At 53.9% G+C, this 24,976-nt stretch overlaps 1 protein-coding gene across 4 annotated transcripts in view; it reads left to right on the top strand.

The window, feature by feature from the left end:
* The window catches only part of ptpn20 (protein tyrosine phosphatase non-receptor type 20), a 402,784-nt gene that overhangs the window by 84,019 nt on the left and 293,789 nt on the right, over nt 1-24,976 (top strand). For all 4 annotated transcript variants that reach the window (XM_072491743.1, XM_072491746.1, XM_072491744.1 and 1 more), the window contains 2 exons: nt 280-345; nt 13,933-14,118. In XM_072491743.1, coding sequence (XP_072347844.1) covers nt 280-345; nt 13,933-14,118 — 252 coding nt within the window. The remainder of the gene's footprint in view (nt 1-279; nt 346-13,932; nt 14,119-24,976) is intronic.

The raw sequence follows: 24,976 nt of genomic DNA on the forward strand, positions 1-24,976 counted from the left end.
TACAATGAAATACCTGAACCAAACATGGCTTCCTTTGCAAAGAGGTAGTTCAACAGACTATTGGACGGCGGCATATTGACGGGCTACATGCCTTGCAAGGCTGTTGCTTTTTAATGATCTAACTTTTGCCGCTATTATCGCAAGCGCCCCGACACAGGAGGAGCACTGTCACCTTTCCCCTGCCAAATAGATGCACTGAACTCCTTGGCCCTCCCCTCCTTTTGGGCCTCTGGTCCCGGTTGTGACGACTCTTTCACCATGTTTGTCTTGTGTTTTCAGATGCACGTGTACTCCCTGGGAATGACCCTGTACTGGGCGGCAGATTATCAACTTCCAGAAACGCAGGTGAGAAGCCGCAGATTGCTGAGCCCGGAGAACGTGTACGAGGAGGGTGGGAAATTTAATGTTGATTCAAGCTTGTCCTCTGTTTGGAGGACGGAGTGGCATGGATATATTCAAGTGACCAAACAAACCAAACTGCCCCTACCGACGGCTGGCTCTCTTTCTATGTATTCGGAACTGATCTCCGCCCATCACTGTATACGGCCTAGTCAATGCCTTGAGACTTCGCTGACTCAACTATGGGATGTAAGCATCACTGGTAAGGTCAGCATTTATTGCCCATCCTTAATCACCCTCGAGCAGGTAGCAGCGAGGCCCCTTCTCAAATATTGAAAAACATTTTATTGGAGGCATTTTCAAATATATACATGACAAAGAGAAACACAAAAACCAAATGCGGCAACAGCGAAGAGCCAAAACATCCTTACCCCCCCCCCAAAAAAAACCATCTCAACCCCCCCCCCCCCCACCCCCCCTACTCTACCCGCTGCCATACCGACGCCCGCCCCACCTTTTTTAACTTTTATCTCAACCCAGACAGAAAAGAAACCCACCCCCACCCACCCACTCACTGACAACTCAATATTCCTTTAAGAAGTCGATGAACAGCTTTCACCTCGAGGCAGCACGGTTTTGTGAAGGGGAGGTCGTGTCTCACTAACTTGATAGAGTTTTTCGAGGAGGTCACTAAGATGATTGATGCAGGTAGGGCAGTAGATGTTGTCTATATGGACTTCAGTAAGGCCTTTGACAAGGTCCCTCATGGTAGACTAGTACAAAAGGTGAAGTCACACGGGATCAGGGGTGAACTGGCAAGGTGGATACAGAACTGGCTAGGCCATAGAAGGCAGAGGGTAGCAATGGAGGGATGCTTTTCTAATTGGAGGGCTGTGACCAGTGGTGTTCCACAGGGATCAGTGTTGGGACCTTTGCTGTTTGTAGTATATATAAATGATTTGGAGGAAAATGTAACTGGTCTGATTAGTAAGTTTGCAGACGACACAAAGGTTGGTGGAATTGCGGATAGCGATGAGGACTGTCTGAGGATACAGCAGGATTTAGATTGTCTGGAGACTTGGGCGGAGAGATGGCAGATGGAGTTTAATCCGGACAAATGTGAGATAATGCATTTTGGAAGGGCTAATGCAGGTAGGGAATATACAGTGAATGGTAGAACCCTCAAGAGTATTGAAAGTCAAAGAGATCTAGGAGTACAGGTCCACAGGTCATTGAAAGGGGCAACACAGGTGGAGAAGGTAGTCAAGAAGGCATACGGCATGCTTGCCTTCATTGGCCGGGGCATTGAGTATAAGAATTGGCAAGTCATGTTGCAGCTGTACAGAACCTTAGTTAGGCCACACTTGGAGTATAGTGTTCAATTCTGGTCGCCACACTACCAGAAGGATGTGGAGGCTTTAGAGAGGGTGCAGAAGAGATTTACCAGGATGTTGCCTGGTATGGAGGGCATAAGCTATGAGGAGCGATTGAATAAACTCAGTTTGTTTTCACTGGAACGAAGGAGGTTGAGGGGCGACCTGATAGAGGTATACAAAATTATGAGGGGCATAGACAGAGTGGATAGTCAGAGGCTTTTCCCTAGGGTAGAGGGGTCAATTACTAGGGGGCATAGGTTTAAGGTGAGAGGGGCAAGGTTTAGAGTAGATGTACGAGGCAAGTTTTTTACGCAGAGGGTAGTGGGTACCTGGAACTCGCTACCGGAGGAGGTAGTGGAAGCAGGGACGATAGGGACATTTAAGGGGCATCTTGACAAATATATGAATAGGATGGGAATAGAAGGATATGGACCCAGGAAGTGTAGAAGATTGTAGTTTAATCGGGCAGTATGGTCGGCACGGGCGTGGAGGGCCGAAGGGCCTGTTCCTGTGCTGTACATTTCTTTGTTCTTTGTTCTTTGTGAGCCCCTCCTCCTCACCCCTAATGGCGAACTTGATTTTCTCTAAGAGCAGGAACTCTGCCAAATCGATCACCCATACCCCCTCCGCTCACAGCTCCGAGTCCCGCCAGCACAATAAAATCCGACTCCAGGCTATCAGCAAGTCAAAGGCCAATACATCGGCCTCTCTCCCCACCTGCACTCCCAGATTCTCCGACACTCCAAATATCGGCACCTCCGGACTCGGAGCTTCCTTCTACTTCCAACATCTGGAAATCCCATCCGAAACCCCCTCAACCTCGGAGACGCCCAAAACATATGGACATGGTTCGTTAGCCTCCCTGCACACCGCCCACACTCATCCTCCATCCCTGGAAAGAATCAGCTCACCCTGGACACTGTCAAGTGGGCCCTGTGTACCACTTTAAACTGGATGAGATTTAGTATTGCGCACGACGAGGATGCATTAACCTTCCGCAAAGCCTCTCGCTATACTCCATCCCCCCAGCGCCTCCTCCCACTTACTCCTAACCTCCTCCACCAGGGCACTCTCTCTCTTCAACAGCTCCCCGTATATATCCGAGATCTTGCGCCCTCCCATTTCCTCCTCGGACAGGAGTTTTCCCTGCAACACCAGAGGTGGCAACGACGGAAACGAAGGCAGTTCCTTCCTCATGAAGTCTCTAACCTGCAGATACCTGAACCCACTCCACTTTGGCAACTGATATGCTTCCTCCATTTGTTGAATGAGCGTTAAATATGATAAGGGCACCAAAGAGAGCTCCCTAGCTACCCGAATAGCGCCATGGGATCTTTGCGCCTATTTGAGAGGATGGACTAGGACCACTGATAAATATCTCATCTGGACAATGCCAGCAGTAACAGATTTTCTTCTTACCCCGCTAACGTCCATTCACGAGATCTGGGTATTGCTGGTTCGGCCCAACATTTATTGCCCACCTGCCCTAGGGAAGGTGGTGGTGAGCTGCCCTCCTGAATCGCTGCAGTCCATGTGGTGTAGGAACACCCACCGTGCTGTTAGGGAGGGAGATCTGGGATTTTGACCCAGCGACAGTGAAGGGACGGCGATATCTTACCACATCAGGATGGATGGTGAGTGACTTGGAGGGAAACATCCCATGTGTCTGCTGCCCTCATTCTTCTGGAATGACAGGGCGGGATTCTTCGGAAACCGGCAGGGCGGGCAACTCAGGCGCGAAGGAGCGGCGGGAACCACTCTGCCATCGGGCTGCCCCGAAGGTGCAGAATCCTCCGCACCTTCAGGGCTAGGCCGGCACCGGAGTGGTTTGCGCGGAAGGGGCTTGGTGCCAAGCGGCACCGATAGGGCCTCCGCCAGCCGGCGCGAGTTGGCACAATGGCGTTTTCTGGCATCATCCCAGCGCATGCGCAGGGGAGGTTCATCTCCGTGCCGGCCATCGCGGACCGTTACACCGGACAGCGCGGAGGAATAGAGTGCTCCCACGGCACAGGCCTGCCCGCAGATCGGTGGGCCCCGTTCGCGGGCCAGGCCACCGTAGGGGCCAGATCCCCCCCCGCGCCCTCCTGAGGATGCCCGCGGAGCCAGGTCCCGCCGGAAAATACCTGTTGTAACATACGGCGGCGGGACCCGCCGGAAAGGGGCGGCCACTCGGCCCATCGCAGGCCGGAGAATCGCCGGGGGGGGCGGGGGGGGGGGGCGCTGTTAGCGGCTGCCGACCGGCGCGAACCCCGCACCCTCCAAAACCCCGGTTGTCGGAGAATTTGGCAGCCGGGCGATTCTCCGACCCGGCAGGGGGGGTCGGAGAATCCCGCCCATAGTGTCCGTGATTTGGGACGTTGTTCACCGTGGCAATGCCGCCACAGTTCCTCAGTCGGCAGATGAATGTTTAATGCCTTGTTTCACATTCCAGTTCCCACTAATTAATCATTAACTTGACCCTCGATTGTTGTTAGAACCTTCACCACAGTCGCTGCCATCAGATTAAAAGCCCTGAAAGTTTTGGCACAGGTCCGATGGTCGGTATACCAGCTCCTGTTTACTTATCTCTCCAGGTTGGTCCAGATTGACCTACATCTGGACTGGTGCAATCACTCAAAGCAACAACGCGAACATCCATTTATATCGTGCCCTTGGCATTGTAAAATATTCCAAGGCACTGGAAAGTAACAATTATCAAACAAACTGTGATTCCCAGCCACAAATCGAGGTTTTAGTGCAAGAGGTAGGCTTTAAGGGGTGTTTTAATGGAGGATACGGAGCATTAGAGGGGAAATTCCAGAGCTGTAGAGCCTTAACAGCTGAAGCCACAGCCACCTGTAATGGAGCAAAGAAATCTGGGGATGCATTAGAGGTGTGGATTGCAGGAGCGTAGAGGTTTTGGAGGGTTGTAGAGCTGGAGCTGGTTGTAGAGATCGAGAATGGGGGCGAGGCCATGGTAGGATTTGAAAACAAAATTGGGGTTTTAAAATCAAGGTCTTGTCGAAATGGGAGCCAATGTATGTCAGAGAAACATAGGAAATGGGAGCAGGAGTAGGCCATTCGGCCCCTCGAGCCTGCTCCGCTATTTGACAAGACCATAGCTGATCTTCAACTCAATCCCACACTGTCTGCAAATCCCTTGATATCTTTAATATCGAGAAAGCTATCGATCTCAATATTGAACCCACTCAATGCCCGGGCTTCCTCAGCCCCCTGGGGTAGAGAATTCTAACGATTCACCAACCTCTGGGTGAGGAAATACCTCCTCATCTCAGTCCCAAATGGCCTCCTTCTTCTTCTGAGACTGTGTTCCCTGGTTCTAGAGTTGCCCCCACCCCTAGCCTGGGGAAACATCCCTCCTGTGTCCACCCTGTCAAGCCCTGTCCCAATTTTGTATGCTGGGTGAACAGACCTTGGGCGAAATTCTCCCGAAACGGTGCGATGTCCGCCGACTGGCGCCCAAAACGGCGCCAATCAGACAGGCATCGCGCCGCCCCAAAGGTGCGGAATGCTCCGCATCTTTGGGGGCCAAGCCCCAACATTGAGGGGCTAGGCCGACGCCGGAGGAATTTCCGTCCTGCCAGGTGGCGGAAACGGCCTTTGTTGCCCCGCCAGCTGGCGCGGAAATGACATCTCGGGGCGGCGCATGCGCGGGAGCGTCAGCGGCCGCTGACTGTTTCCCACGCATGCGCAGTGGAGGGAGTCTCTTCCGCCTCCGCCATGGTGGAGACCGTGGCGGAGGCGGAAGGGAAAGAGTGCCCCCACGGCACAGGCCCGCCCACGGATCGGTGGGCCCCGATCACCCCCCCCCAGGACCCCGGAGCCCGCCCACGCCGCCTTGTCCCGCCGTCCAAAAGGTGGTTTAATCCACGCCAGCGGGACAGGCAATTTATCGGCGGAACTTCGGCCCATCCGGGCCGGAGAATCGCGGGAGGTGGCCCGCCAACCGGCCCCGCCCCCGCCGAATATCCGGTGCCGGAGACTTCGGCAACCGGCGGGGGCGGGATTCACGGCGGCCAACGGCCATTATCCGACACGCTGGGGGGTGAGAGAATGACGCCCCTTGTGTCTGATATGGGCAACAGAGAGTCGGGTGAGTTTCAGTTCATGCAGCGTAGAATGAGGGAGGCGCTGAAGGGAAGGTTGAGGTAAGCAAGACACGGTGGAGGGTTTCATTAGCAGATGAGTTGGGGCTGGAACGAAACTGGGTGACACTACAGAGGTGGTAGTAAGTAAGTAGCCTTAGTGATGGTGTGGATATGTGGCCAGAAGCTCCTTTCGATATTAAATGTGACACGGAGGATGCATAGACTCCGTTTTGTCTGCAAACAGTTGCCACTGAGCGGAATCGAGTAGATGGCTCGGGAATGGAGTTTACGGAGTGGACTGAGGAACGTCTGAGGATCCTGGGATTACATATGTTTTGGTCATGCCGGGCACTGGAGGGGTTCTGGAGAGGAGTGGTGGGAACAATATCTCAGGTGGTGAAAGTCCGGGTCAAGCCAAGCTGGGGGCTAGCAATATTTGGAGTAGTGAACGAACCGGGAGTGCAGGAGGCGAAAGAGGCCGGCATTCTGGCCTTTGCATCCCTAGTAGCCCGGCGAAGGATCTTGCTAATGTGGAAGGAGGCGAAGCCCCCCAGCCTGGAGGCCTGGATAAATGATATGGCTGGGTTCATAAAGTTGGAGAGGATTAAGTTCGCCTTGAGAGGGTCTGCGCGGGGGTTCTACAGGCGGTGGCAACCGTTCCTAGACTATCTCGCGGAGCGTTAGAGGAAGGTCGGTCAGCAGCAGCAGCAACCTTGGGGGAGCGGTGGGGGGGGGGGGGGGTGGAGGGGACGTCCTGGGAGGGGGGAAAAGGGGGGACTGCCTGGGAGGGTGGATGAGCAAGAGATAACATGAAGGATTGGGGAAACTGGCACGTACGGGTGAGGGCCAGTGTACAAAGCTGTGTAAATATATCATTTTGCCATGTATATATCTTGGTCTGCGAGATTTCTCTTTTTTTTTTGTTACGAGGTGGGGGGGGGGGGGGGTTATTGTTTGTTAGGGAGAAAAATTGTGTTAAAAAACTTTAATAAATATATATTTTTTTAAAAAGAGGATCCTGGGATTATATTCATTGGCGTTTAGGAGGTTGAGGGGAGATCTAATAGAAACTTACAAGATAATGAATGGCTTAGATAGGGTGGATGTAGGGAAGTTGTTTCCATTAGCAGGGGAGACTAGGACCCGGGGGCACAGCCTTAGAATAAAGGGGAGTCACTTTAGAACAGAGATGAGGAGACATTTCTTCAGCCAGAGAGTGGTGGGTCTGTGGAATTCATTGCCACAGAGGGCGGTGGAGGCCGGGACGTTGAGTGTCTTTCAGACAGAAGTTGATAAATTCTTGACTTCTCGAGGAATTAAGGGCTATGGAGAGAGAGCGGGTAAATGGAGTTGAAATCAGCCATGATTGAATGGTGGAGTGGACTCGATGGGCCGAATGGCCTTACTTCCGCTCCTATGTCTTATGGTCTAATTCTTTCATCAGCTGATATTTAATTTGAGGAGATAGCTGCTCATCCAGTCAAGAACACAAGGAATGGATGTCAGACAAACAGACCGCCAATTTAGAAACAGTGAAGTGGTCAAGGAAAGTGGCGAAGTGGGCAGTGTCACTCCATCTCTGGGTTCAAGTCCCACTACAGAACTATGGCAGTAAGTCACACTGCTCATTTGAGGGAGATGGTGCCAACACGCAGGGCCGGAGTAATTCTGTGACTTTAAGGACATGGTGGCCACGGAAGGCATGTCTGCCATGTGGCCAAATAGGTTAATTATCATCCTGTAAATTCTTCCATCAGGACAGGCGGTAAAGAGTGAGGGAGTTACCTGGTCAGCCATACTGCAGAAGGCAATGGTAAACGACTGCAGCACTTTCATGGACCAACCCAGTATGTGATAAATGTAGGGAATTGTTATGTATTATATTTTATATTCTGTTGTAGTAATGTTATTAAAAACCCTGGGTTCAAATACATACAGGCAATATGTCTGCTAAAGTGTGATTAAGGAGTCAGAAAAATGAGGTAATCATTGATTTTAACAATTTATTTGTTTACAGAGAGATGGCTAATGGAACATTGTTTTGATTTTGGAGGTACCCTGGGATGTAGCCAATTTATGAGGGATTTAGGGCGGTACGGTGGCACAGTGGTTAGCACTGCTGCCTTACAGCATCAGGGACCCAGGTTCAATTCCGTCCTCGGGTGACTATCTGTGTGGAGTTTGCACTTTCTCTCCATGTCTGTGTGGATTTTCTTCAGGGTACTCCTGTTTCCTCTCAAAGATGTGCAGGTTAGGTGAGTTGGCCATGCTAATACTGTCCAAAAGGTTAGGCGGAATTATGGGGATAAGAGCGGGGTTGGGGCCTAGGTAGGGTGTATTGGAGCAAAGGCCAGTGCACACTCATGAAATGAAAATGAAATGAAAATCGCTTATTGTCACAAGTAGGCTTCAAATGAAGTTACTGTGAAAAGCCCCTAGTCGCCACATTCCGGTGCCTATTCGGGGAGGCAGGTACGGGAATTGAACCGTGCTGCTGGCCTGCCAAGGTCTACTGTAAAAGCCAGCTCTTTAGCCCTGTGCTAAACCAGCCCTCATTGGGCTGAAAGGCCCAATCCACTGTAGTGATTCTATGATTCTATATGATTGTATTTAGTCCTAGCTAAGCAGGGCATGGGCATCTTAGTGGGAGGAGACTGGAGAATACCTTATGCTTGGGATACAGATGTTGTAATTAATGGGAGGAGCCAGGTCCGACTGTAGTCTGACACGACTGAAAGATTTTCAGGTTGTTCATGAAAGGGTCTCTCTCCAAAGATCAGAGAAACAAGTAACCCTGATTATTAACTTTATTTATAAGTGGCATTTGAACTGTATTGGGTTGTTTAATTTGAATATATAGTGGGAGGTGTAGATAGGTAATTAAAGTCTGTTTTCCTTTTTATTTAAGGTCTGTTTTAATTGTTCATTGTTATTACTGTGTTGCATCTTCCCTCAGTCATCCAAATTGCAAATTGTTGGGATTCTCATATGGGAGTACTAACAAATGGAAGTCCATGGTTGCCAGTGCCCTCTTAGAGCATGGTACCTGGAGGAGTAAGTGAGCAAAAGAGGTGATCGTGGAGTAGAACGAGGCATTGTCGGCGTACATGTGGAAACAGATGCTGTGTTTTCTAATGACGTCAGTGGACAGTATGTAGGTGAGAAGTGAGCCGGGATAGATTCCTGGGAGACTCCAGAGGTAAGGACACAGGAGTGGGCGGAAATAAGGCCATCACAGGTGATTCTGTGGGCGTGACTGGATAGAGAGGAATGGAATGCCCCACCCAGGCTGGACAACAGAGGAGAGGTGTTGGAGGGGCCGGCAGAGTCAGCCACAGATAAGGCTGGAGGTGGGTTGAGAGGGACAAGGGGCGGGGGGGGGGGGGGGGGGGGGGGGGGTGGAGGTTGATAGTTGGCCACGATTGCAGTCACGCAATTTGCGACCTTGTAAGGGCTGTAGTGGGGGCAAAGACCTGCTTCGATGAGTTGCTGCAACGACTGGCTATGGACAGCAAAGAGCACAATGCGGAAACCTAGCTCAGGCCCAAGTATTTCATTTTGGGAACTTGATTTAGAGTGTGTTTTGAATGCACGAAGCGTCATAACGACAAAAGTGCCTTTTTGCCTGGTTGAACAAATGGAATAGAAATCAGCCCTCAGTGCACCACTCTGTTTACTCCACTGCTCACAGGATAAGCTGTGCGCAGTTTCCGTGAATGTACTGTTTAAATTGAAAGCTAAATCAAGTTGGCGTTTTTTTTCCCCGATGAACAACTGAATACAAAACTGGACCCAGGAGTGGAATAAATACTTGTCAGCTGTAGAAATAAGTCATGTAAAGTTACATCCCTGCATCCCCGCTCTCCCCCACTCTCATTCCCAACCTAAATGTTGGGAATGTTTTTGAGCATCTTTTCATGTCACTGATATCCTCAGAATAATAATAATAATCTTTATTGTCACACGTAGGCTTACATTAACACCGCAATGAGGTTACTGTGAAAATCCCCTAGTTGCCACACTCCGGCGCCTGTTCGGGCGCACTGAGGGAGAATTCACAACGTTCAGTTCACCTAACAAGCCCGTCTTTCGGGACTTGTGGGAGGAAACCGGAGCACCCGGAGGAAACCCACGCAGACACGGGGAGAAACGTGCAGACTCCGCACAGACTGTGACCCAAGCCGGGAATCGAACCTGGGACCCTGGAGCTGTGAAGCAACAGTGCTACCCACTGTGCTACCGTGCCGCCAATATTGCTGCGGGACCTCTTTCATCCACCGGAGAGGGCAGACCGTAATCTCGGTTTGACACCTCATCCAGAAGACAGCCCCTCCAACAGTGCGGCCCTCCCTCAGTGCAGCACTGGAGTGTCAAGCCAGGATTTGGCGCTCAGTTCTTTGGCGGTGTGGTGAACCACTGTATTGTATTGTATTGTTACATGCCTGGGCTTGTCCCTGCTGGCTCCGCCTGTGGCTCCTCCCCTCAGGCTCGGTATAAAGGTGGCTGGTCTCCGCCTCTGATCCAGTTTGGGATCAGAGGCCAGGAGGCTTTCTGTTTAGTGTATTAAAGCCTCAGTTACGTTCACCACTCGTCGTGTATTCACGGATGGCATACCAGGTGGCAATGGGTGGACTTGAACCCCCAGCTTTCTGATGCGAATGCTCCGAAATGAGCCAAGGCTGGCGCAGTCAAGCTGGCACCCCTTTGGACAATCCTACCTCTTCAGGCCATCTGCTTCGAGGAAACAAAAGTTACAGTACTAGCCCCCCCCCCACACCCCCCCTACCCCATGACATTCACTGAGTTGGGTGATCATTATTCTCATTCAGCAATCTTCCTCAGTTACTTCCTTCTGAGACATGTTATGATTCAAAACGCGCCACAGAAAAAAAATAATCCGCGTATTTATCGAAGGAAGTTTCTACATTTTTCCAGGATTAGTAACCTCGTATTTGTGCCTCCTCTTGCTTTTGTCCTCGGAATATCAGGTTGTCTTATGGGGAAAGGTTGTGTCCGTTGGAGTTTAGAAGATTGAGAGGTGACTTGATTGAAACGTTTTAGATCCTGAGGGGCCTTGACAGGGTGGGTGTGGAGAGGATGTCTTGGCTTGTGGGAGAGCCTAGAACCCAGGGTCACTGCTGAAAAATAAAAGGTTGCCGGGTCCCCACCCCCGCAGTGAAGCAGCCCTGACAAGGTCGCAAATTGCATCCTCTGTGTCTGCAATTCCCACGGCGTGACACCGCCATGTAGCAATGTGCGGCTGCTGCAGGCCTCTGCCCCGCGCACGCATGACCCTGGACCCAGCGATTCTCTGGGGTGTATCGGCAGCCAGAGCTGGGTGCTCTACGCTGCCGCCCTGCTGGCCCCCAGCAAAACAGGGAATCGGCGGCTGGTTCGCGTCATTTGTTCTGGCGCAAAACGCCACCGTTCCCACGGCGGCGTGGGGACATAGCCCCAGAATCTGAGAATCCAGACCCTGGAATATTTTTTAAGGTGGAGCTAGATGGATTCTTGATTAACAACGGCGGGTGAAAGGTTATTGGGGGTTGGGCGGGAATGTGGGGTTGAGGTTACAATCAGATCAGCCATGATCGTGAAAGGCAGAGCAGGTTCGAGGGGCCCAGTGGCCTAGCCCTGATCCTAATTTAGACCATGAGGCCATATGACCTGGACCATTCGGCCCATCCTCTCTGCTCTGCCATTCCATGAGATCATGACTGATCTGATGTGATCAACCACAAAACCATTTTCCTGCCTTATTCCCATAACCGTTGATTCCCTCATTAAAACTCTGTCTCTCTCAGCCTTGAACATACTTAACAGCCCAGCCTCTACAGCTCTCTGTGGTAAAGAATTCCACAGATTCACTCCCCTCTGAGAGAAGAAATTCCTCCTCATCTCTGTCTTAAATGGGCCCCTTGCTTGTAATCTGCACGTTTGCCTGTGAACACTTGCAAACGACGGTTAGGTAAATGCTATGTGGCCCATCAAAGCCGAACCCATATCTCCTGATGTCAGAAGCATTGTGATTATACACCCACTACCCGTCAGCTGTCATCTAACCTCCTGGGCGACTCAGAAAAAGAGGGTCGGGACCCAAAGTCAACTCTGGACTAATCCGCCTATCTTGCCCAAGAGATGATGTCCAATGTTGTTTGGAAAATGAAAACAACCAGAGCCATTTTTTTAATATCGATTACTGTCCTTCGATGCCTGTGCCCAACTATTCGCATGGCCAAGTCACCTTACCCCATGTCTCTCCCTCCTCTTCTCTCTCATTCCCTTTCAAAACAATTGCAGGTTGGGTTTGATGCTTCAGAATGTCCATGTTACAGATGGACACAAGACACTTGTTTGTTTTAGTGATCATGGTTGAAATTATTTAGTTACTCTGAAAGCAGAATGCATATTAGGGAGCACCCCCAAGCATCCAACTTGCCCACAGAATTTGGATATTTGCTCTTGGTGCGATTTTGAGCTATGCTTCTCAACCATGTGTGGGGTGGTGGGTTTATTCATTCGCCCATTTTCCGCCCATCGGATCGTTGTTGTTTCGGATTTTTTGGGGGGAGAGAACCCTCAGCCATGGCGGCACGGTAGCACAGGGGTCAGCACTGCTGCCTCACAGCGCCAGGGATTCGGGTTCAATCCTGGCCTAGGGTGACTGTCTGTGTGGAGTTTGCACGTTCTCCCCGTGTCTGCGTGGGTTTATTAGTGTCCAAATGTTAGGTGGGGTTACGGGGCTATGGCGGGGCGGGGGGGGCCTAGGTAGGGTACTCTTTCAGAGGATCGGTGCAGGCCCGACGGGCCGAATGGCCTCCTCCTGCACTGTGGGGATTCCGTGCATCTTTTCTATTCCAACCTGTTGATGCTCAGAATCGGGCAGTGTCATTCCAGCTTAGGTGGGAGTGCAGCCTGAGCCACCTGTTTCAGCAACGCCGGGGGCAAACATGCTGAAAGACAGAGCAGTGTTAGTTGTTGTAAATAGGAAACAACAAATTTTCTGTCTCTGATGGCTGCTCAGAAACCAAATTTAATGTGCCTAAGATTCCCATTTCTCAAAAGGGAATTGGATATGTATCTGAAGAGGAAGATGTGCTAGCCAATGGCAAAAGAGCGGGTGAGTGAGGCTAGTTCTTTCAAAGACGCGGCACATGCATGGCGTGTCAAATGACTTCTATCATTGCTGTAAGATGGACCGTCGTTGTTGGAATTTGACATGGAGACAGTGGACTTCCTCAGCAGAAGTGGTAGCCACCATTTCTGGGTCCACAGGCACTCCCTGCTGAAAGGTTGGGGGATGAGTCCTCCTCCTTTTGGCCAGGTCATCCTGCACCGATGGCACAGCCATTGCTGGGCTCAGGGCTTGGACTTCAGGCCCCATTGGGGAGGCAGCCCCACTTTGGAGAGTTTCTGGCCAATTGAGAGGAGTGCAGCTCTCTCGTCCACACCGGGAGTGGTAGCCACCATTTCTGGGCCTACAGGCACTCCTCACCCTGGAGCAGCCAGGTTGCCGGGGGTGCAGGTGAGGCTTTCACCAGGGCCAGGCTGATAGGCCGAGCGGGCTGGGCTAGGGGGAAGGGCGGAGGGTTGTGGGGGGGGGGGGGGGGGGGGGGGGCGGTGCTGGGCACTCGGAGGATGGGTGGCACTACCTTGGGGTGCTCTCCGTTGGGTGCAATGTGCCAAACAGCCGGTGAAAATGGCTGCCGGCGCAACACACCCTGCTGTCTATTGCTGGCAGCAATTGAGGTCCTTAATTGGCCATTACCTGGTCACTTAAGGGTCTAAATTGGCCCAAGAAGGTGGGAGGGGGTGGGTGATAGGTACAGACCTGCTGCCATGAAGCCCAATTTAACAAACACCCCCCCCCCCTCATCATAGTTGACTCCTTAAAATGGGTGCTTTGCAGGGAACCTCAATATCTCATCAAAAAAGTTGCAAGCATTTTTCTTGTCAGGCATAACATATTCCTCTAATCACCTCTCTTTTGGTACCTGAAGGTCATGGTATCAGGTGCCGAGAGTAATCACAGGACTCCGCAGGGTTACTTCACTGCAGGTGTAAGGTTTGCATACTGGGCCTCGTGCTTTCTCACTCCGTCTTTTCTTTTCTGTTGTGCCCCTCGACAGCCAGTCCAGCTCGGTGGCCGACTGAACCACCTCCTGCTGAGCATGTGCGAGGACCTTGCGCACAGGAGAGTGTCCCTGGAGACCATCTTAAACACCTGCGAAACGCATCGGCAGAACTCGGGCCTGCCCCCCACGAGCGCATGCCTCAGAAAACTCGTTCAACTGGTGCTGGGGAGCACCGTGGAGGTCAGTAATGCAAATTTATTGCTTAGGCCTTATCCTGGCGTGGCTGACTGCATCCTGCCCAAATGCAGCAATTAAATTGTGCTGAGATCTGGGCTGTTTTGTGGCATTCTAATTACCTTACCAAATTGGCGTGATGTGCATTGGGTTATATAATTAAAACCGAAACCCAGAGGTTTGATCCAATTAGTATAATCTCTAAGTGCTGTACAAGGGTGCACCTCGTAAAACCTTACCGCGACTGAAATATTTTCCTCGCTATTTACACTGTTTTTACAGCAGTGGTTTTGCTGAAGTGTTACGGGCTTTGGGCAGGGGTGTGAGATAGGGGTCAGGAATATCTCCAGGTGCTGAACCCTCCCCTAGGGGAATACAGTGCGGCAGGGTGGCACAGTGGTCAGCACTGCTGCCTCACGGGGCCAGGGATCCGGGTTCAATTCCGGCTTCGGGTGACTTGACTGTGTGGAGTTTGCACCTTCTCCCCGTGTCTGCGTGGGTTTCCTCCGGGTGCTCCAGTTTCCTCCCACAGTCCAAAGGTGTGCGAGTTTGGCGGATTGGCTGTGTTAAATTGCCCCTTAGTCTCCAGGGATTTGCAGGTTAGCTTACGGGGTTACGGAGGAGGGGGAGTGGACCTGGGCCGAGTGCTCTTTCGGAGGGCCAGTGCAGACTCTACAGGCTGAATGGCCTCCTTCAGCCCTGTAGGAATTGTATGATTGCGATTTTCGGCGGGATGCTCTCTAAATTGACGCGCAGAAGAGCTCGCAGTGAGGATGGTGAGTCCTCATCACCGAAGATCCAGCCAACGAAGACAGGAAAATCCCGCCCATTATCTTTGTTTCTGCCTCAGCGGATGCTGTCAGGGATGTCGAGTTTTCCCAGCCCAGTTCAGATACAGTTACTGCTTTTGTCCACAGTAACCACTGAATTAATTGGCTGGGATCACAGGGTTGGTTTTCTGGTCGCAAGCCGGTGAGCCGTGGAAAACGTCATTGTTTTCGGTGGGTCCGGGAGATCCGGCCTCCGGAAAACCCCAGGGAGGGCGGGAGGACAGGATGGGGAAATCCCGGCCATTGTTTTCATTCATTCAGCCAAGGCCATGATCGCAAGATGAGCAGTCGAGCCGCAGAAGTGGAAAGATTGAAAGAAACGGTTTTGCGTTAAGGATTATTGGACGTTGCCTGCTGTCAGACCCCTGGAACCTCGCCCCAATGGACATCCTTCAGTTTAAAAAAAAAAAATTGTTTTTTGAGATGTGCGCGTTTCTGGCTCGGCGACATGGTGGCACAGTGGTTAGCACTGCTGCCTCACGGTGCCAGGGATCCGGGTTGGATTCCTGGCCTTGGGTCACTGTCTGTGTGGAGTCTGCACGTTCTCCCCGTGTCCGCGTGGGTTTCCTCTGGGTGCTGCGGTTTCCTCCCGCAGTCCAAAGTTGTGCAGGGTAGGTGGAGTTAGAGCGGCGGAGTGGGCCTGGGTAGGGGGCTCTTTTGGAGAGTCAGTGGGCCGAATGGCCTCCCCTGCACTGTCAGGAATCTGCAGGCCAGCATTATTTTACCCAACCCTAATTGCCCCTTGAGAAGGCGGTGGTGAGCTGCCTTCTTGAACCGCTGCAGCCCACGTGGTGTAGGTACACCCATAATGCTGTTAGGCAGGGGTTCCCAGATGTTTGACCCAGTGACAATGAAGGAACAGCGATAAAGTTTCAAATGATGGGTTTGGCAGGACTCTGCAGTACCTGCCCAAAACTGATCCATGCATTTCACTCCAATGGCGGCCAGATACTGGTGATAATCATAGAATTTACAGTCCAGAAGGAGGCCATTCAGCCCATCAAGTCTGCACCGGCTCTTGGATAGAGCACCCTACCCAGGCCCACATCTCCACCCTGTCCCCATAACCCAATCACCCCACTGATGCTCGATCAATAACTCCAGAAGCGAGATTGGATGACAATTGAGGGCTTTATTGGACTAGATGTTTCCCCCAGCAGTGCAGGTACAGAATGCAGCTGCTAAGGAGACACAAACTCTTATACTCCGCCTTACTGGGCGGAACCAGCAGGCAGGCTTCACCAATGATCTTCCTGTCTCAGGTACCTCCCACACCAATGGTCTTGCAGCATCAACCGTAATACCCCTAATACCGACTACCACACCCACCCAACACAATTGGCCAATCCACCTAACCTGCACATCTCCGAACAAATAGATTTAATAATTTGACAGATGAAGAGTCTTTCTTTGGGCAGGCCACGTGATTTTCACGGAGGCAGCTCAATCGAGTGAGAACCGGGCCCAGCGCCAGGAAGTCTTGGCTTCGGATCCGGGCAGGCCTCACGCAGCCTGCCCACTTTCCGGGCCACATCTGGGAAGAAAGCTGACATCCGCAGGGACCAACCAGGAGGGTGTCTGACAGGGAAGCGCCAATCAGCACAGCATTCAGTCTGAATTCAAAGCCTCATAAAACAAAACAAAAAAGCCACTATCCCATCTTTGCGATATCATATTACACATTCTGTCAAGTGCAGCGACAGCGCTGACTGCTTAAGCACTTTCCGCTCAGTTGAGTTTGTAACAGCCAGCCAAAACGCCCTGCAGCTTGCCAGCTGCATAGGGGGGTGGTTACCCGTCCGAACAGCTTCTGGGCATCAGCAGTTCCGACGTAATTCTTCCAAACGCAACTTTCTTCAATCTAAAGAGCCCAGTGAGCGGCTAACGTCACATCAAAGTGAGCGCCCTCCAATAAAACCCTCATTAATGATACATTTGTTGTCTTCCTCTGTACCATCTGTGACACCAAAGCACAAGCTCCATAGTTAACAGGTTGTTCGCTGCCAACAAGCTGCTAGCCGCATCCTGACTCATTATTGCCGCAGGGGTTTTGTCAAATCCCAAATGTGGTTCACTGAAAAGTGTCCCTTTCCCCTGAGAGCTTGCCCGTTGTCAGTTAGTTACGGAGGGAAATTTGGGAAAGAGGAAATGGTGTGCGGAATTTCCTCTGTGCGTGGCAGAGTGCGGCGGTGGGCGGGAAAAGCAGCGTCGAAGCAACTGGCACCAATGGCGTCTTTCTCCGCCATATTGCCTTGAAAGTAGAAGAAAGAAAGCTGAGGGGAGGGTCCCTCTGGACCAACGCTGGTGGGGCTGGGCTTTGATTGCGACCTCCCCACCCACAACTTAGAATTAAAAAGATTTTTTAATGTTGCCCCAGTGCACAAACGTTCATTTGTGTTCGGATACCGGACAAGCCTCACGGCGCCGAGGTCCCAGGTTCGATCCCGGCCCTGGGTCACTGTCCGTGCGGGGTTTGCACATTCTCCCCGTGTCTGCATGGGTTTCGCCCCCACAACCCAAAGATGTGCAGGTTGGGTGGATTGGCCACGCTAAATTGCCCCTTAAATGGAAAAAAAAGAAGTGGGTATTCTAAATTTTAAAAAAATGTGTCTCTAAATTAATTTCAAAAAAAGAATACAACAGCAGGTCCCAACATTTGTTAGGATCCCGGACCAGGAGCGGGATTCTCCGATATCGGCGCGATGTCCGCCGACCGGCGCCAAAAACGGCGCGAATCAGTCCGGCATCGCACCGCCCCAAAGATGCGGAAGTCTGCGCTGGAAAGGCCTTTGGTGCCCCGCCAGCTGGCGTGGAAATGACTTTGCCGGGCGGTGCATGTGCGGGAGCGTCAGCGGCCGCTCACGGCATCCCCGCGCATGCGCAGTGGAGGGGGTCTCATCCGCCTCTGCCATGGTGGAGCCCATGGTGAAGGCGGAAGGAAAAGAGTGCCCCCACGGCACAGGCCCGGCCACCGTGGGGGTACCTCCCGGGGCCAGATCGCCCCGCGCCCCCCCAGGACCCCGGAGCCCACCCGCGCCGCATTGTCCCGCCGTCCCAAAGGTGGTTCAATCCACGCCGGCTGGCGTGGGTTGACAGCGGTGGGACTTCGGCCCATCGCGGACTGGCGAATTGCCGAGGGATTCCCGCCAACTGGTGCGACGTGATTCTTGCCCCCGCCGAATCATCGGTGGCGGAGAATTCGCGACACGGCAGGGGCGGGATTCACGCCAGCCCCCGGCGATTCTCCGACTCGGTGGGGGGCCGGAGAATCGCGCCCCAGATCTCGATATCTGTTAGGGTATTGGACTGGATCCCAACATTTGTCAGGATCTCGGACCAGATCCCAACATTTGTAAGGATCCTGGACCAGGGGCGAAATTCTCCGGTATCGGCGCGATGTCCGCCGACAGGCGCCCAAAACGCGCAAATCAGTCGGGCATCGCGCCGCCCCAAAGGTGTGGAATGCTCCGCATCTTTGGGGGCCGAGCCCCAACCTTAAGGGGCTAGGCCCGCGCCGGACGAATTTCCGCCCCGCCAGCTGGCGGAAAAGGCCTTTGGTGCCCCGCCAGCTGGCGCGGAAATGACATCTCCGGGCGGCGCAGGCGCGGGAGCGTTAGCGGCTGCTGACGGCATTCCCACGCATGCGCAGTGGAGGGAGTCTCTTCCGCCTCCGCCATGGTGGAGACCGTGGCGAAGGCGGAAGGGAAAGAGTGCCCCCACGGCACAGGCCCGCCCGCGGATCGGTGGGCCCCGATCGCAGGCCAGGCCACCATGGGGGCACCCCTCGGGGCCAGATCGCCCTGTGCCCCCCCAAGGACCCCGGAGCCCGCCTGCGCCGCCTTGACCCGCCGGTAAGGTAGGTGGTTTAATCTACGCCGGCAGGACAGGCATTTTAGCTGACGTGAACCCCGCCCCTGCTGGTTGCCGAATTCTTCGGCACCGGATATTCGGCGGGGGTGGGAATCGCGGCGCGCCGGTTGGCGGGCCCCCACCCGCGATTCCCGCCCCCGCTGAATATCCGGTGCCGAAGAATTTGGCAACCGGCGGGGGCGGGATTCACGCCAACCCCCGGAGATTCTACGACCCTGCAGGGGGTCGGAGAATCTCGCCCCATATCCCAAAATTTGTTAGGATCTCGGACCGGATCCCAACATTTGTTAGGATCCCGGACCGGATCCCAACATTTGTTAGGATCCCGGACCGGATCCCAACATTTGTTAGGATCCTGGACCGGATCCCAACATTTGTTAGGATCCCAGACCGGATCCCATCATTTGTTAGGATCCCGGACCAGATCCCAACATTTATTCGGATCTCGGACCGGATCCCAACATTTGTTAGGATCCCGGACCAGATCCCAACATTTGTTAGGATCCCGGACCAGATCCCAACATTTGTTAGGATCCCGGACCAGATCCCAACATTTGTTAGGATCCCAGACCGGGTCCCAACATTTGTTAGGATCCCGGACCTGGGGCGAAATTCTCCCCCAACGGCGCGATGTCCGCCGACTGGCGCCAAAGACGGCGCCAATCAGACGGCATCGCGCCGGCCCAAAGGTGCGGAATGCTCCGCAACTTTGGGGGCCGAGCCCCAACATTGAGGGGCTAGGCCGGCGGCGGAGGGATTTCCGCCCCGCCAGCTGGCGGAAATGGCGTTTGGTGCCCCGCCAGCTGGCGCGGAAATGCGGCGCATGCGCGGGAGCGTCAGCGGCCACCGACAGTTTCCCGCGCATGCGCAGTGGGGAGAGTCTCTTCCGCCTCCGCCATGGTGGAGGCCGTGGCGGAGGTGGAAGGGAAAGAGTGCCCCACGGCACAGGCCCGCCCGCGGATCGGTGGGCCCCGATCGCGGGCCAGGCCACCGTGGGGGCACCCTCCGGGGCCAGATCGCCCCGCACCCCCCCCAGGACCCCGGAGCCCACCCACGCCGCCTGGTCCCGCCGGTAAATACCAGCTTTGATTTACGCCGGCGGGACTGGCAATTTCTGGGCGGGACTTCGGCCCATCCGGGCCGGAGAACTGAGCGGGGGGTCCCGCGATCCGGCGCGGCCCGATTCCCACCCCCGCCCAATCTCTGGTACCGGAGACTTCGGCGGGGGCGGGGGCGGGATTCACGGCGGCCAACGGCCATTCTCCCACCCGGCCGGGGGGTCGGAGAATGATGCCCCTGATCCCAACATTTGTTAGGATCCCGGACCAGTCTCCAACATTTGTTCGGATCCCGGACCAGGGGCGAAATTCTCCCCCAACGGCGGGATGTCCGCCGACTGGCGCCAAAGCCGGCGCCAATCAGACGGGCATCGCGCCGGCCCAAAGGTGCGGAAGGCTCCGCATCTTTGGCGGCCTAGCCCCAACATTGAGGGGCTAGGCCGACGCTGGAGGGATTTCCGCCCCGCCAGTTGGCGGAAATGGCGTTTGTTTCCCCGCCAGCTGGCGCGGAAATGCGGCGCATGCGCGGGAGCGTCAGCGGCCGCTGTCAGTTTACCAGCGCATGCGCGGGAGCGTCAGCGGCGGCTGTCAGTTTCCCGCGCATGCGCAGTGGGGAGAGTCTCTTCCGCCTCCGCCATGGTGGAGGCCGTAGCGGAGGCGGAAGGGAAAGAGTGCCCCCACGGCACAGGCCCGCCCGCGGATCGGTGGGCCCCGATCGCGGGCCAGGCCACCGTGGGAGCACCCCCCGGGGTCAGATCGCCCCCCCAGGACCACGGAGCCCGCCCACGCCGCCTGGTCCCGCCGGTAAATACCAGGTTTGATTTACGTTGGCGGGACAGGCAATTCCTGGGCGGGACTTCGGCCCATCCGGGCCAGAGAATCCAGCGGGGGGTCCCGCCAACCGGCGCGGCCGGATTCCCGCCCCCGCCCAATCTCCGGGAGCGGAGACTTCGGCGGGGGCGGGGGCGGGATTCACGGCGGCCAACGGCCATTCTCCGACCCGGCGGGGGGTCGGAGAATGACGCCCCAGATCCCAACATTTGTTCGGATCCCGGACCAGATCCCAACATTTGTCAGGATCCCGGACGGGTCCCAACATTTGTTAGGATCCTGGAAAAGATCACAACATTTGTTAGGATCCCGGACCAGATCCCAACATTTGTTTGGATATTTTTTGGGGTTTTTTTGTTTATAAATTTAGAGTACCCAATTCATATTTTTTCCAATTAAAGGACAATTTAGCGTGGCCAATCCACCTAACCTGCACATAGATTATCATAGAATTTACAGTGCAGAAGGAGGCCATTCGGCCCATCGGGTCTGTACCGGCTCTTGGAAAGAGCACCCTACCCAAGGTAGTCAAGAAGGCATACGGCATGCTTGCCTTCATTGGCCGGGGCATTGAGTATAAGAATTGGCAAGTCATGTTGCAGCTGTATAGAACCTTAGTTAGGCCACACTTGGAGTATAGTGTTCAATTCTGGTCGCCACACTACCAGAAGGATGTGGAGGCTTTAGAGAGGGTGCAGAAGAGATTTACCAGAATGTTGCCTGGTATGGAGGGCATAAGCTATGAGGAGCGATTGAATAAACTCGGTTTGTTCTCACTGGAACGAAGGAGGTTGAGGGGCGACCTGATAGAGGTATACAAAATTATGAGGGGCATAGACAGAGTGGATAGTCAGAGGCTTTTCCCCAGGGTAGAGGGGTCAATTACTAGGGGGCATAGGTTTAAGGTGAGAGGGGCAAGGTTTAGAGTAGATGTACGAGGCAAGTTTTTTACGCAGAGGGTAGTGGGTGCCTGGAACTCACTACCGGAGGAGGTAGTGGAAGCAGGGACGATAGGGACATTTAAGGGGCATCTTGACAAATATATGAATAGGATGGGAATAGAAGGATACGGACCCAGGAAGTGTAGAAGATTGTAGTTTAGTCGGGCAGTATGGTCGGCACGGGCTTGGAGGGCCGAAGGGCCTGTTCCTGTGCTGTACATTTCTTTGTTCTTTGTTTGTTTGTCAACACCTCCACCCTATCCCCATAACCCAGTAACCCCACCCAACACTAAGGGCAATTTTGGACACTAAGGGCAATTTAGCACGGCCAATCCACCTAACCTGCACATCTTTGGACTGTGGGAGGAAACCGGAGCACCCGGAGGAAACCCACGCAGACACGGGGAGGATGTGCAGACTCCGCACAGACAGCGACCCAAGCCGGAATCGAACCTGGGACCGTGGAGCTGTGAAGCAATTGTGCTAACCGCAATGCTACCGTGCTGCCCCTTTGGGTTGTGCGGGTGAAACCCACTCAGACACGGGGAGAATGTGCAAACTCCACACGGACAGTGACCCAGAGCTGGGATTGAACCTGGTACCTCGTCGCCACGAGGCAACAGTGCTAACCACTGCGCCACCGTGCTGCCCCATCTTAGTGTTTAAGTGGCTTCTCACCACTTCATTTTTTCCGCACGCCTTCAAAATTACTAGCCGTTTGCTTCTTTTGGAATGGAATTTTCTTATTCTAAAGCTTCGCAGTCCCGTTCCACAGAAGATATGACTGCTGTTCTACACAGGAATTACTTGGGGTCAGCTTTCCCTGAAACGTTTGCCCCCTTGGCAACCAGTCCAGGGCCCACCTTGCCTTGACCTACATACCAAGGAAACAGGAGGCGCTGACCCAAATCTGCTGATTGGCACGAGAGCAGGTCGCCGGGGCCTACCAGCTGTCTGTGGATGTGTTTTTCTCTTCGATTGGGCCCGTAACTAACAGTATCTGAGAGAGTTTCAAAATGCAGCGTTTTCCACGAATGACCGTTCATTGTGAATGGAGAAAGGGTGATCCACGGCCACCCCTCCAGGTTCACCGTGGACTCTTCAGGAGTTGAAGACTGATCTTCAGTCAAGAGAAAAGTTGTACGGGCTTTAATGGGCTGGAAATTTCTGGACATTCAGTACCGGCAATGGCGCACCCTTGCTGCGGGTTTCCACGTGGCAAGGGGTGTGTTCAATGGGAAGCCCCCTTGACAACGGAGGGATCAGAAGATCCCTCCGCCGGCCAATAGCAGGCCGCCTCCCACCACCGCGAATCATGTGGTAAAACCTACATAAAATGTTCTTTTTGTTTTGATTCTCTGTGACTGCTTTTATTTACTGGTTTTAATAATATTGTACAAGTGCAAAGAAAGGCTTTTTGACTGATTATCATTTAGTCGGGCAGTGAAATGTCTTTTCGCTTTCCAATTGGTGCGGTATAAAATCTTCAGGAGACCCGCGAAGGTGATCCAAACATAGCTTTATTTTCTAGTCAAAAGAAAAGGCTGCAACACGGGGTACAGCACATCGATCCCAACCGGGGCACCCAATCATGACGATCCCAATCCGGGCCGGCTTTCAAGTGTTAGTTTCACGAACCCCGGTTGACAGGCTTCCGCCCATCAATGAGGGAGCTCGTGTTCCTCCCTCCCTCATGTGCTGATAGCTTCTTCTTAAATGGCGGACAGCGCAGGGACCCAGGTTCGATTACGGCCTTGGGTGACTCTGGAGTCTGCACGTCCCCCCCGTCTAAACTAAAATCTTCTACACTTCCTGGGTCCGTATCCCTCTATTCCCATCCTATTCATGTATTTGTCAAGATGCCCCTTAAATGTCACTATCGTCCCTGCTTCCACCACCTCCTGCCACATAAAGACAGGGGCGGGGGGGGGGGGGGGTGGTGGGGGGGTTGCTGGTGGTATTCAGGGTGCCTGTAAAATTTCAATAATCCTGTTGATTGGGGCCAATCCCTCCTTCGGAAGAGCATGCCTGTGCTTACTTGACATAAATGTGGGAATAACGGAGCTGTTTCCTGGGACGGGATTCTCCGGCCCCCCCGCCGGGTCACAGAATCGCCGTGGGGCGGCGTGAATCCCGCCCCGCCGGCTGCTGAATTGTCTGGCGCCGGGGATTTGGCGAGGGCCGGAATCGCGGCACGCCAGCCGGCGGCCGCTGGCAGTGGCCCCCCCCCCCCTCCCCGCAGGCGTAAATTAGAGTCGGGTGCGGGCGGCCTCCGTGGTCCTCGGGGTGGGGAGGGGGGGGGGGCGCGGGGGGTTCTGGCCCCGGGAGGTGCTCCCACGGTGGCCTGGCCCGCGATCGGGGCCCACCGATCCGCGGGCGGGCCTGTGCCGTGGGGGCACTCGATTCCTCCGCGTCGGCTGCTGTGGTCCTCCGCCATGGCCGACGCGGAGAAGATCCCCACTGCGCCTGCGCTGGGATGACGCCATGCGCCAACTCGCGCCGGCCGGCGGGGGCCCTTCGGCGCCGGTTGGCGCGGTGCAAACCACTCCGGCACCGGCCTAGCCCCTGAAGGTGCGGAGGATTCCGCACCGGCGGCCCGACGCCGGAGTGGTTCACGCCACTCCTCGCCGCCGGGACCCCCCGCCCCGCCGGGTAGGGGAGAATCCCGCCCCAGGTTTGTCCAGTTTCACAGTTCCACAATTGAAACCAGTAAGTTGGGCTTGCGTTTCCGAGCCTGCACTGGCGTATTGTAGTCAATCGGAGCAAAGTTATTGATAAACACGTAACCAACACGGAATTTTCTGTTAGTTTTGTCCAACGAGGCTGTTTTTCTTCCCCTTCCATTTGTTTTCTTTGAGTTGTTACTTTGATGGAAGTAATTATATTTCGAGTTGAAGCTGATGATGAAATTCCTATTTTTTGAGGTACTTTTGTTTTTCGTTTCGGCAACCACTGTGTCACGTGTTAACGCAATGCGGCAAAATGGAAAATGAGGCAGCGTTGCGCTGATAATAAGGGACATTAGTCAGGGAGGATCTCAGGTCAGACGAACAAAATGTGGAGCCTGTTTGGGTGTAGCTGGAAAGCATCAGGGGCAGCAAACATTGGTAGGAGTTGTTTCTGGGCTACCGAGCAGTCGTGGTGATGTGGGGCATTAATCAGGGGATTAGAGGAGCATGCAGTATGGATAATATAGTAATCTTGGGTGACTTCAACCTGCATTTAGCCCGGGTAAACCTAATGAGCGGTCATGCTGTGGAAGATGAGATTCTGGGGCGAGATTCTCCGACCCCCCGCCGGGTTGGAGAATCGCCGGGGGCTGGCGTGAATCCCG

The sequence above is a fragment of the Scyliorhinus torazame genome, chromosome 28 (genome assembly GCF_047496885.1).
Source record: "Scyliorhinus torazame isolate Kashiwa2021f chromosome 28, sScyTor2.1, whole genome shotgun sequence".
In the NCBI taxonomy this organism is placed as follows: Eukaryota; Metazoa; Chordata; class Chondrichthyes; order Carcharhiniformes; family Scyliorhinidae; genus Scyliorhinus; species Scyliorhinus torazame.